Source organism: Ovis aries, chromosome 4 (assembly GCF_016772045.2).
Source record: "Ovis aries strain OAR_USU_Benz2616 breed Rambouillet chromosome 4, ARS-UI_Ramb_v3.0, whole genome shotgun sequence".
In the NCBI taxonomy this organism is placed as follows: domain Eukaryota; kingdom Metazoa; phylum Chordata; class Mammalia; order Artiodactyla; family Bovidae; genus Ovis; species Ovis aries.
The window spans coordinates 50,791,412-50,805,147 of NC_056057.1; the positions used below are offsets into that span (position 1 = coordinate 50,791,412).

Here is a 13,736-nt window from a genome sequence, read left to right on the forward strand (position 1 = left end):
ATTCACTTACTCAAATATATATAAATGAGTAAGAATATAAATAATGAGTATATATGTACATATATACACATATTCTCTTTTTCAGATTCTTTTCTGTTATAGGTTATTACAAGATGCTAAATATAATTCCCTGTACTATACAGTAGGTTCTTGTTGTTCATCTATTTTACATACAGTAGTGTGCATCTGGTAATCCCCAATTCCCAATTTACTCCACCCCTATCCCTTTCACCTTTGGTAACTGTAAATTTGTTTTCTAAGTCTGTGATTCTATTTCTGTTTTATAAATAAGTTCATTTGTATCATTTTTCTAGATTCCACATATAAGCGATATCATATGGTATTTTTCTTTGACTTACTTCACTTAGTATGATAATTCTAGATCCATCCATGTTGCTGCAAATGGCATTATTTCATTTTTTTATGGCTAAAGAATTCATCATTTACTGCAGAAACTTTGTATCATTTTTCCATATGCATAATTTACAATAGGAGAAATGATTTGGAATAGAAGAAAATAAATACAAACAATACCAATCAGGTTTATCACTAGAAACAGGAAGATTTAGATCACCAGTCATTAAGAAGAGTTTTCTAGAAGTTTCTTGTAAGCATGACAGTTTACCTAGTAGGTCAAAAATCTATGCAAATAGGATTCATGCATGGTTTAATGAAGCCACATAAATCATTAACTGTCTTCAGAGGGGATTTCCAAGCTAAACCTTTAGCTAATTTAGTCCAATGGTCATTTCTTCATACTTCCTTTTCATCTTTATCAGTTCAGATCCCAGAGATAAAACTGATCAGTTGAAGCACAGAACTAGATGGAAACCCTGGGCACAGAAAAGGCCACATAGTTCTTTTAAGGAACATTTACAGGCAAGAGGGCAGCATTAAGGCACAGTTGAAAAAAAGCCACAGAAACCATTTCTACCAGCAGATAGCATTCCTTCCCACTGGGGTGATGACTGTAGCCCCCCTGTATCTGCTAAAATTCTCCCATTCAACTGTGTACTTCATCAAACCCACCTGAAAATGGGCATGACCTTTCCTCCATTCCAAGCTAGAGGAATGCAGCATGCTCAGGCTCTTTCAAATTCTTTACTTGTTTTATTTTTCTCCTCCTCCTTCTATTGGCTTTAGGTAAAATGAAAAGAAAACTCCCCATCCAAATAAAAACTAGAGTCCTGTAAAATACTGATGAGGATTCAGGCACGCTGATGATTAAAGAGATCACATTTCTGCTTATTTGTAAAAGGGAATGAGAACATCTGTTGAGACTGCACTGTACATGGCAGAAAACAACGGACGTCATCCAAGATCTGAAAGGAATTTTTGCATCCTGAATTACATAGTACACCCACACACAAAAATAGACACACATTCTCAGGGTCTTATTTCCATAACTTGATACCTTTCTAGGTCTGAACAATTTACAGCAAGGAAAGGAAATGTATATCTACTTTGAGGACAGAGCAGAAATTTTAAAAGCATAATCATTAAGTCACTATACAGGGACTTCCCTGGCAGTCCACTGGTTAAGACTTTGCCTTTCATGGCAGGGGGATGAGGGTTCAACCCCTGGTCAGAGAGCTAAGATCCCACATGCCTCAAGCAAAAAACATGGAATAGAAATGATATTGTAACAAATTTAATAAAGGCTTTAAAAATGGTCCACGTCAACAAATCTTCAAAAAAGTCACTATAAAATAAACCTCTAGTTCAAGAGCAGCTTAAAGAGAGAAGGATGAAAAAGGAAAGGCATTGTCTTCAGATACCTTCCATCATTGGGCAGCTCCCCGTGGTCTTTCAGCCACGTGACAGTGGGGATTAAGGTGTGATCATGTTTCACTTTGCATTCAAAGGACACAGTGCTCCCTCTTTGCACAACTGCATATTCAGGCTGTTTAATGATCCTTGTTGGATCTGAAATGGAAAGTTACTGTTATTCATTGCCAAAGTTGGAGAATTTAACAAACTCAAAATACAGAGAACAGACTTGTGGTTGTCAAGGCAGGGGACGGTGGAGGAGGAATGGATTGGAAGTTTGGGATTAGCAGATGCAAAATATTACATATCGGATGGATAAACAACAAGGTTCTACTGTGTAGCACAGGGAATTATATCCAAATGCTGTGATAAACACAATGGAAAAGAATATGAAAAAGAATGTATGTATATATACACATATATACACATATATATATAGCTGAATCACTTTGCTGTACAGCAGAAATTAGCACATTTAAATCAATTATACTTAAATAAATTTTTTTAAAAACCTGGGAAATTTGCTCAAAGACACATAATATATAAAAAATGTTTGCCACCTTGCCTCACCTTTGATTTCCAGGTGAACATCATTCTTTGCCATTCCTAACTTATTCCGTGCAACACATGTATAAGTTCCTGTACTGTCCTTCTGGGCCACAGGAATTTCCAAAGTTCCATTTTCATGTAAAACATAAATATCTTCACGAAGAGCACTCCCTTTAGCGTCCTTAAACCTTCATTATGAAAACCATCACAATGAGAAGAAAAACACATCATAGTTTGAAGTCAGACATAAAATACCCTGTTTAAGGTCAACACATCATGATCTGCATTACCAGATGATGCTCACAGACTTCAAATCTGTGTAAGCACACTGCATGCGTGCCAGTAAGTGGGGTTGGGGTGGGGGTAGGGGTCAATGCAAAGAGGGGATGACAAACCAGAGGACTCAGTGATAAATGGTGCTTAAAAAATAAGGGTGATAATAGATGCTTACTCCTTGGAAGAAAAGTTATGACCAACCTAGATAGCATATTCAAAAGCAGAGACATTACTTTGCTGACTAAGGTCTGTCTAGTCAAGGCTATGGTTTTTCCTGTGGTCATGTATGGATGTGAGAGTTGGACTGTGAAGAAGGCTGAGCGCTGAAGAATTGATGCGTTTGAATTGTGGTGTTGGAGAAGACTCTTGAGAGTCCCTTGCACTGCAAGGAGACCCAACCAGTCCATTCTGAAGGAGATCAACCCTGGGCTTTCTTTGGAAGGAATGATGTTGAAGCTGAAGCTCCAGTACTTTGGCCACCTCATGCAAAGAGTTGACTCATTGGAAAAGACTCTGATGCTGGGAGGGATTGGGGCAGAAGGAGAAGAGGACGACCCAGGATGAGATGGCTGGATGGCATCACGGACTCGATGGATGTGTGTCTGAGTGAACTCCGGGAGATGGTGATGGACAGGGAGGCCTGGTGTGCTACGATTCATGGGGTCGCAGAGAGTTGGACACAACTGAGCGACTGAACTGAATGATAATTTTCATTATGAGAGGTTCATAATTTAATAATCACATTATTATCTACTTTATCTCTAATAAATGAAAAAACAGACAAAATGAAGACTGCTCCTTTTGACCTTTTCCTCCTACAGTGATGTGTCTGTAACTCCATCTGCATCTGCATCTGAGATTTCAACATCAAGGTTAAAAGGGTTGTACTTTTGAGAGTATAAATAGAAAAATATTCAGAGAGGAAAAAGAAACAAGCATACATGTAAAGTATATCTACATTCAGCTTCTGGGCTAGCATCAAGAGAAGTGAGGATAGACTCACAGACTTAGAGAATGAACTTTGGTTGCAGGCGGAAGGGACAGTTAGGGAGTTTGGGATGGGCTTCCCTAGGGGCTCAGACCGTGAAGGATCTGCCTGCAATGTGGGAGACCTGGGTTCAACCCTAGATTTGGAAGATCCCCTGGAGGAGGGAATGGCTACCCACTCCAGGATTTTTGCCTGGAGAATCCCATGAACAGAGGAGCCTGACAGGTCCAGGGGTTGCAAAGAGTCGGACAAGACTGAGTGACTTTCACTTGGGATGGACATGCACACACTGCTATATTTAAAATAGATAACCAACAAGAACCTACTGTATAGCACATAGAACTCTGCTCAATGTTATATGGCAGCCTGGATGGGAGAGGGGCTTGGGGGAGAATGGATACACGTATATGTATGGCTGAGTCCCTTTGCTGTCCACCGGAAACGATTACAATATTGTTAATTGACCATACCCCCAGCACAAAATAAAAAGTTCAGAAGAAGAAGTGAGGATGGATGAAAAGAGGTGTAAGACTAAGCATTAACTCTTCTCCTTTGCTAGGAAATTTTCTGCATAAGCATTCATGTTTGTGTTTTAATCCAATACCTGGCTTTAATCCCACAGCAAGATGTAAAGCCCCACACAGTGTCTGCCAGCTGACAGAGGATCCATAAATGAATGTTCCAACTTTCTTTCACTCATTCTTTCTGACTGGTTGCTTCTCTTGGCATTGTCTCTTTCAGCTCAGGCTAAAGCAAGCTGGAAGGATGAACAGGACTAGTACCAGGAGGGATATGTGAAATGGAATGGTCTAAGGAGGGAGTGAAAGACATGGAAGGAGCTTGGCTGGATCCAAGCCAGCATGCTCAGTGGGAGGGGAACACCGGTAATAGCAAATTCTGTTTTTAAGCTTATGGACCCTGCTCTCACTTCAGATGATATTTTATGATCAAGGAATGTCCCTCAACCTATCTCTCCAGCCATCATTCATGACATCCCAGGTGATACCGTGGCACTGTAATTTTAATTTTTCTTTCAAAAACATTTATATATCCTTCTAGGGTGGACAAAGCATACTGCCAAGAAGATTATCCAAGTGACAGTATTTAGCAGAGAGCAAGTCGTTAATAAATATTTGTGAGTACATTTAATAATTAATAAGATGATGGATTCTTCCCTGCTTTTTCTCCTATCTGTGCTCTGACTAAAACCCTACATACTGAGAAATTTGAAAGCTCTAGCAAATGTAAATATGACAAACAGACAGGACCACTACTTACCACTCGATGGCAGGCAGAGGAGACCCAAAGAAGGCACAGTCCAGTAAGGCAGGTCTGTTTGCGATGACCTGGTAGAGTGTGTTTGCAGACGTAAGGATTCGTGGTGGCTCAGCTAAAAATGTTGTGAAAAGGTGAAGTAAATAGTAAGATAAAATAAACATTTAGGCCCACTGTGTATTTCTGCATCTTTTTAAGGTCATTAGAGTTCATAGTAAGGCACAGCCAATGTATCTCTCCCCTTAGGTTCTCAGGCAGGTATGACCCGACTGGTCACTCAAGGTGGAAAAACACAAGTTTTCTCCCTCTGCCTCACGTTTGCATCTTACTCAAGCATAGCTTGTGATAACTGATTTCTTTATATCTCCTACTACACTGTGAGTTCCTTGCAGGCAAAGAATGGGACTTTTTACTGTCTTCTCTCCATAAATCAGCACAGTATCTGGCACAGAATAATGGCTAAATACATTTTTTGTTGAATGGCCCATCAGAACACACAAGTTGGCAGAAAAAGCAGAACGCTTTTTTCTGGTTGTCAAAACACAACCAGAATCGGAACCGCTTCCTGTATGTCCATCAACATCGTGATGGCTCAGCTCTTCATGTGATTTTACTGACCTTCGTTTCAAGCATGCATGAAGGAAAAAATACCACATATTGGTTGGCTTCCTGACCTTAATTCTATTTGAAAGGGAGCCTACTCCACTTAAAGAGTTGAAATATAATTTCTTGGTATCATGAAAAACATTCTCATCTAAATTTTGCTTCTAACAAATCTGGTATTTTGGTCATTTTTGTTTCATAAGGGAAATATAATGTTCACAAAAACCAATCACTTCAGAACATTTATGTCATAGTTTTCTAAACATATTATTATGAATTGATAAATAAATGTACATCTGTGACTTAGATCAATGCTAAACATTATGATTAACAACTGATTTTTAAAAATCAGAATCATGAAATTTTCATTTGCCTTATCAGTTTCTAAGGATGGTACAATAGTCACATTCAGTTATTAAGAGCAAACCAATGCTCTTTTCCTTTTGAGAGGTTTGACACAATGTAACCATCAGATTGTATCTTATCTATCTTCCTATATCCTTTCCAGTTCCAAGTTCTATGCCACTGCATGCTGCTGCTGCTGCTGCTAGGTCGCTTCAGTCGTGTCCGACTCTGTGTGACCCCATAGACGGCAGCCCACCAGGCTCCCTCGTCCCTGGGATTCTCCAGGCAAGAACACTGGAGTGGGCTGCCATTTCCTTCTCCAATGCATGAAAGTGAAAAGTGAAAGTGAAGTCGTTCAGTGGTATCCGACTTGTAGCGACCCCATCAACTGTAGCCTGCCTGGCTCCTTCATCCACGGGATTTTCCAGGCAACAGTACTGGAGTGGAGTGCCATTGCCTTCTCCATGCCACTGCATAGCAGATGCTTAATGTATTTCTGCTGAATGAATGAAAAACAACAATGGTCATTTATTGAATTTGCCATGTCTTTAATAAAGGGAGCGCTTACCCAGCACATTCACAAATGCATTTGCCAGTAAATATCCATATTCGTTAGAGGCATTGCACTGATACACTGCACTTGATCTTTCTTGAACTTTGGAAAAAATAATGGTGTCGCCATCTATTTTTCTGCTGGGGTCATCAGGGGCAACTGTTTGGATATAAAAACAAAAAGTATACATTCATTCCTATTTACTTAAAAGAGGTACAACTTGAGGTCTAATTTAGAGTAAGCAGAAGACTGATTTAGGTATATATGCAGTGAGAAGGAAAACCAACAACCAGGCAGCAACCATTAATTTCCTTCCTCAGAATTTAGTTATCACTTATCAGCATGGGTATCCTCTTGATATCCATTCAGTTTTAAATGGATTGATTCTTTTCAATATTATTTTGACAGAGGTAGGGGGAAAAAAAACACAAGTAAGGTGTAAATTGCAATACAAATTCAGGAAAACATTACCTTGTTCACAAAAAATTACTGTAATTTATGAGAAGGAAAGTTAATTATCAAGTGTTAATCACTCAGTTGTCTCCAACTCTTTATGACCCCATGGACTATAGCCCACTAGGCTCGTCTGTCCATGGAATTCTCCAGGCAAGAATACTGGACTGGGTTGCCATTTCTTCCTCCAGAAGATCTTCCCAACGCAGGAATCAAACTTGGGTCTCCCGCAGTGCAGGCAGATTCTTGACTGTCTGAGCCACCAGGAGGAGATGGTAAAAAGCAGTCCAAAAATATAAAACCCTCTACATCATGTGAACTTGTATATTTTAAAAGCCTCTTATTGAAACAGATATGTAAATAAGTATAGGGTTAATTATCAAATGTGAAAATATGTATTTTCCTGCTTTGGCAATTTGGGAAGCTAAAGTAGAAATAAACTCTGTGAAATTTCTCTTAAAGGTAGCAGTTTCAGCTAAATCTCTCAAGTATCTAAAAAAATGTTAAGACCACAGTTGATCCTATCTAAAGCAGAATGGAACATGTTGGTAATATATGAGAATTCAGTCCAACGCATGACCTACGATTTGGAAATGCCATGCTATTGTACATATATTTATTTTTGGGAACACTAAATCTTAGGGTGTAACCTTACATGGCTTTAAAAGTGCACTAAAAGGGGTATTAGGTATCTGTCTCAGCATGCTGATCAAAACCAACTCTAAATAACAGCACCCATATATGCACTATCCCAGATAAACCATAATGGAAAGGAATAAGAAAAAAAAGTCTATGTACGTATAACTGAATCACTTTGCTACAAAGCAGAAATTAACATGGCATGGTAAATCAACTATACTTCAATAAAATAAATTAAAACAATAAATAATAGCACCCTTCCTCTTAAACTGCTCTTGGAACCTGAACCACTTACTAGCCTGTACTTACATTCTAAACACCATTTCTCCTCTTTGATGACAGGAAAAGGATGGGCACCTAAGACATATTTATTACTGCCTTTAGACTCCTTTATCACTTTAAAAAGTTTCATCTGTGGGTTATTAATGAAAATAAATAACAAAAGACATCACACTAGTGTTAGTCATCCTTGTTTAACCACACACATTCAAAGTATCATGCCCATTCATTCTCATTCTGCATTAGTTTCTACTGAGGCTGAGCAAGTTACTTTAAACTTAGTGGCTTAAAACTACACACATTTACTATCACATCATTCTGTATGTAGTTGCATGTCTGACATTCTAATCTCAATTGATAGCTAACTTAGAAAACCATCTGAGCATAGCACATGGAACACTGCTCGACGTTATACGGCAGCCTGGATGCAAGGGGTGTTTGAGGGAGAATGAACACATGTGTATGTATGACTGGTTCCCTCTGCAGTTCACCTGAAACTGTCACAACATTGTTTGCTAACTGGCTATACCCCAATAAAGTAAGTAAGTGTTAGTCGCTCAGTCGTGCCCGACTCTTTGTGACCCCATGGACGGCAGCCCACCAGGCTCCTCTGCCCATGAGATTCTCCAGGCAAGGATACTGGAGTGGGGTGCCATTTCCTTCTCCAGGGGATCTTCCCAACCCAGGGATTGAACTCGGGTCTCCTGCACTGCAGGCAGATTCTTTATTGACTGAGCTACAAGGGAAGCCCTATACCCCAATACAAAATAAAAATTAAAAAAATAAAAGAAAAAGAAAAACAAACAAACAAACAAAAAGGAACAAAGACTACTCTCTTAGACAGTCCAGTTACTTCAACTAGTGATGGAGTGAGCCACAGTACTTTGAGTTGGTGGACTTCCCCGGGTCCAGTGGTTAAGACTCCCTGCTTCCATTGCCTGGGGCATGGGTTCGATCCCTGGTTGGGGAACTAAGCTTCTGAATGCTGTGTTGTGGCCGAAAACCAATTTAAAAAAAGAGAAAGAAACAATTCAAGCTGGCACTTTAGCTCACATCCGCTGTTTATGATTCTAATGATTTCAAAATGGCCTTAAGGAGCTTGTTCTTCCAGCCAGAAGAAAAATACAAGTTTCAATTCCTTGGACAGAGTATAGATTTCCTCGGCAGAGGAATGACATGGCCTAGGAAGAGGATGAGGCCTGTGGCAGGCTGTCAGGCACCCTGAGAATGCAGCATCCCTCAGGGCCGCCTGTGTTCCCTGTCCTGCATCCCAAGTCGAGGATCATCTCGGCCTTGCCGACTCACACATTCTCAGCAATGTCCTTCCGCTGCCTCGGCACAGCGTGTTGGGACAGAGCAGCATCTCTGGAGTCTCCTCTGTCAATTCTTCTCAGTGTTTTTCCGTGTGCATTCTGACTGCACTTCTGTGGACCCGCCAGGCAGTGGAGGGCTGGGAGTCCCTCCCAGGTCCTCAAATATACCGAGCTCTTAAAAGCTACACCACTGTGTGTTTAATGGGGATAGAGTTCCAGTTTTTCATGGTGAGAAAGTTCTGGAGATCTATTTCACAATAGTGTGAAAGTACTGTAACACTACTGAACTGTACTCTTAAAAATGATTAAGACGGTAAATTTTCTATTATGTGTGTGTTTTAACTGAAGTATAGTTGATTTACACTGTTGCGCCAATCTTGATATACAGCAAGTGACTCAGTTTTACACATATATACATTCTTTTTAAAATAATTTTTTCTACACTGCTTTATCCCAGGAAATTGGATAGAGTTCCCTGTGTTAGACAGTAGGACCTGTTATGTGTTTTTTCAACCACAGTAAAAAGTTACCTCACCATGAACATGGAAGACAGCTCAACTCACAAAGCCACTAGGACCATCTTCCCCTAGTGGGGGTTCATCAGGCACAACACACACCATTTAGAACAGCTTTTATGTAGCCCACAGCTTGTTTTTTTTTTCCTGCTATCAACCCTTTCCAATTTGTTTTTTTTTTTTTTTTTTCCCTTTAACCTGAGAGGCCTCTGAGTGTATCTGCCTTATTTCTGCTAAATGGAGCAGCCTCCAAATATCTACTTTTGGAGATGTATTTAGGAATCAAATAAGCCCTCTAGGTAAGAGTAATAAGAGTAAATAAGCACATATTTCTCCATGGGGGTTTGGTCTGCCAGCCAAATGCTGGTTTGGTTTTCCTTGAGTACTTAACTAAAGAAACACCAACAAACCCGGGACAGTCACAGTGACATACGGGAGCTCAGCAGGTACTGGACGAAGAACAAAACCACTGGTGCAGAGCGATTTGAAGCCTTTGAATTCTGTGTCCTGGCTACTGAGTGGGAGTAACTCTCCAGTATCTAAACCCAAATTGCCCAAACAAATAATAATTAATTCCAGGAATACCAACTTTGATTGCTATAAATGCACACTGGGTAAAGAAACTTAAGAGCACAGACATTCCCACTGTACAAAGCCCCAGAGGTGAGGTTCAGAACTGGGGTGACAGTCTTCCAATAATTCTTTTATTCTACTCTTTCTGACATGGCTGGCCAAAACCATGAATGTTTCCAACATTTAGAAAATAAGAAAAACAATAAGTGCCAGTATACAAGTAAAAACTATTATCAAATTTTAAAATATTTTTGTATCTAATGCATAGTTTTATTTTAAAAAGAGCTTCATGAAACAGACTAAGGAGAAAGAAGTATATGTATCTCGAAGGTGAGAAACTAGAGACTTAGTGGTTTGTTTAATGTACAATTACTGCTCAGGTTTCCTGAGTTAGTCTCCTCTATAAACATCTCCTGAAACCTGAACATCTGTGCATAATGTAGAGCAAATCTCTGAATGAAGAGGTGAATTTTCTTCTTCATCTAGGTATTATATCCCCTGTGAAGGGATGGCCACTGAGTTCTTTTGAAAAAAGATGACTTGGTGGAATCTTGGGGAGTCCTAGACCACATCTCCTTTCCTCTGCCTGCTTATTATGTATCACTGTCTTTCAATCCCTCCCTCCATATCAGCAAAATATGTAACTGTGGCAGGAGGAGGCCTTCTGTCTACTCTTATTCTCTTCATTCCATCCCCTTCTCATCTTTTAGAGAAAAGGGGACTTTTAACATAATAATAGTATGATCTTACAGATGCTCCACTTGGAAGAATCCGAGAGATCTACCTCAGTTCACAAGGGGGATGATTAAAGATCTACAAGGGCTAGGCTCTCCCACTGTCTCCCAGGACAAGGTCAGGAATCTTGGTGTCCACAGCCTTGACCTTGGACATTTTCTTTCTGGTCCTGGGTTCTATTTTCACACTTTCCCAGATACTATGGGTCACACAATAAAAAATTAGTTCTTTTTTGGCATCAGCACCTCTGCAGCTGTGTTCTTGACTTCTGCAGGTGGTTTCAAACATATTTTATGCAAATTCCACATTTAATACTTTTTTTTTTTTGCTTCAAGGAAAGTTTAAAGTAACTTGGCCAGTCCTAGGGGGATAGAGCTTTGAAAGACACTGAGATTAGGGCCCTGACTCTTTCTGAATGAATTCTTCCAGTTTTGTAAAACAGTAGGTGCCAGGTCTTCAATGCACAGTCACAAACCAGCAACACTATATTTTGCTAACAAATCCCAAGTCTGACCCTTTCCTGTTCTGACCCACCTTCTCCTTTTACTGGCAGCCAGAACCTACAGAGGTGGGGACGGGGCAGGGGCTGGGAGAGAGTGACAATGTCCTTAGGTGACTGTCTACACATCAGGAGTGGGGAGGTATCTGGTACTGTGTCCTCTGATAATGTTCTGTTGCATGGCGCCTGGTGGGGAGGTCAGGCACCTGGCGGGATGCTGCTCTGTGATGCTGCAGAAGCACAGTTGTTCCTGCCCCTGTCGTTCAGCAACTGGTCCAGCCAAGGTTTCTGCAACCTCCTAGGGAGAAGGTGTCAGCAAGCCAGCCTGTGCTCCCAGCTAACCTTTGAGGTCTACTCTGGCTCCCCCGTTAACCCTTACCATGCTGATTCTGTGTTGTATATTGTAGCAGATCTTGCTCTCTCCTGCCTTCCTGTCTCTCTGCCATCCTGCCTTCTTGCCCTATCACTGCTGAATGTATCCGTGGGTTGCAAACTCAGCAAACTACAGATGACAAGCCGCAGTCTCTTGTTTCCAGAATGGTCCCCAAACGTCAGTTCTATTTAGAGGCCTCTGAATTAACAGCTAAACTATCAAGCAGGGCGGACAGGGAAGAGGCAGGAGGCTCCTCAAACTTCTACAGATTTTTGGACAGTTTTCTTCTTCATTTACTCCCTATCTTGGATCAGGGAGGTCAGTGCAAGGAGGGGGCATATAGAGTTCACTTTAACTAGCTGTTTAAGACTCAGTGTCTCAAATGAACTTATTTACAGAAAGACTCACAGACATAGGGAACAGACTTATAGGTGGGGAGCACTAGGGGAATGGATTGGGAATTTGGGATTAGCAGATGTAAACTATTACATTTAGATTAGATAAACAATAAGGTCCAACTGTTGAGCACAGGAAACTATATTCAATATTCTGGGATAAATCGTTAACAGAAAAGAAAATGAAAAAGAATGTATATACCTGTATAACTGAATCACTCTGTTGTACAGCAGAAATTCACACATTACAAATCAACTATACATGAATACAGTTAAAATTTTTTTAAAAATTGAACATTGAAAAATTTTAAAAATTATTTAAAAATTTAAAAAACAGACTTAGGGTCTAGCCAAGAAGTCATTCACCAGAAGCTGTAGATGGACCAGTGGCTGAGAGTGGGGGTGGGGAACTGTACTGACCCTGCCATGCCCTCCTGCAGAGAGCTGAGTCCCCACCAGGTGCCTTGAACCCATCAGCTTTCAATTCTGAGATTACAAACAGTAATCCATGCATTTTTAGCTTGGCCTCCAGATGTGAAGGAAGACACCTCTCAGGGACACTTCTCATCAGTTCAGTTCAATTCAGTCACTTAGTCATGTTCGACTCTTTGCAGCCCCATGGACTGCAGCATGCCAGACCTCCCTGCCCATCACCAACTCCTGGAACTTACTCAAACTCATGTCCATCAAGTCAGTGATGCCATCCAACCATCTCATCCTCTGTCATCCCCTTCTCCTCCTACCCTCGATCTTTCCCAGCATCAGGGTCTTTTCCAATGAGTCAGCTCTTCGCTTCAGGTGACCAAAGTATTGGAGTTTCAGCTTCAGCATCAGTTCTTCCAATGAATATTCAGGACTGATTTCCTTTAGAATGGACTGGTTGGATCTCCTTGCAGTCCAAGGGACCCTCAAGAGTCTTCTCCAAAACCACAGTTCAAGAGTATCAATTCTTTGGTGCTCAGCTTTCTTTATACACTTCTCATCACCTCAATATAAACAGGCGGCATCTGCTCCCGGCACTGGGTCCTGGGCTTTGCTGCCAGGCTGCATGGCATTTTCTCTTCCTACTTGTCCACCAGAGTGCCCACTCTGAGGCACACCAGAGGCAGAGGGGCCCTTGACCTGCAGGCATCATCAACTCTGATCCCAGCTCTGCTAAGTCTCTTAAGACATACTTCGGGGATGGAAGAAATCAACTGGTTTTGAACCTGATTTGAGAGGTTTTGTTCTAACTCTTTCTGCTCTGGACCCAATCAGAAGACAGGTTCCACTTGTCTCCAGGGACCTACACTCCATCCCCCAAATGCCAGCCTTTCATAGTTGATCCTTCCCCCAAATATTTCATTTAAAGGGGAATGTCTATGAGCGCAACTTCAAAGCTCATTTAAAAAATTGAAGTCTAGTTGACTTACAGTATGATATTAATTTCAGGTGCACAACACAGTGATTCAGTATTTTATAATAGATTATACTCCAAATAAAGTTACAAAATACTGGCTTTATTCCCTGTGCTGGACATTACACCCTTCAGTCTTACTTATGTTATACCCAAATAGTGTAAAACCCTCAATACAGCTGGAGTTACAGGTTCCCTGAGAGGCAC

General features: G+C 40.7%; 1 protein-coding gene across 46 annotated transcripts in view; it reads right to left on the reverse strand.

Moving 5' to 3' along the window:
* Positions 1 to 13,736, reverse strand: part of NRCAM (neuronal cell adhesion molecule) — a 311,070-nt gene that overhangs the window by 48,991 nt on the left and 248,343 nt on the right. For all 46 annotated transcript variants that reach the window (XM_060414691.1, XM_060414682.1, XM_060414706.1 and 43 more), the window contains 4 exons: positions 6,375 to 6,518; positions 4,862 to 4,973; positions 2,341 to 2,507; positions 1,779 to 1,926 (listed from right to left, as the gene is read on the reverse strand). In XM_060414691.1, the coding sequence (XP_060270674.1) occupies positions 1,779 to 1,926; positions 2,341 to 2,507; positions 4,862 to 4,973; positions 6,375 to 6,518 (571 nt within the window). The remainder of the gene's footprint in view (positions 1 to 1,778; positions 1,927 to 2,340; positions 2,508 to 4,861; positions 4,974 to 6,374; positions 6,519 to 13,736) is intronic.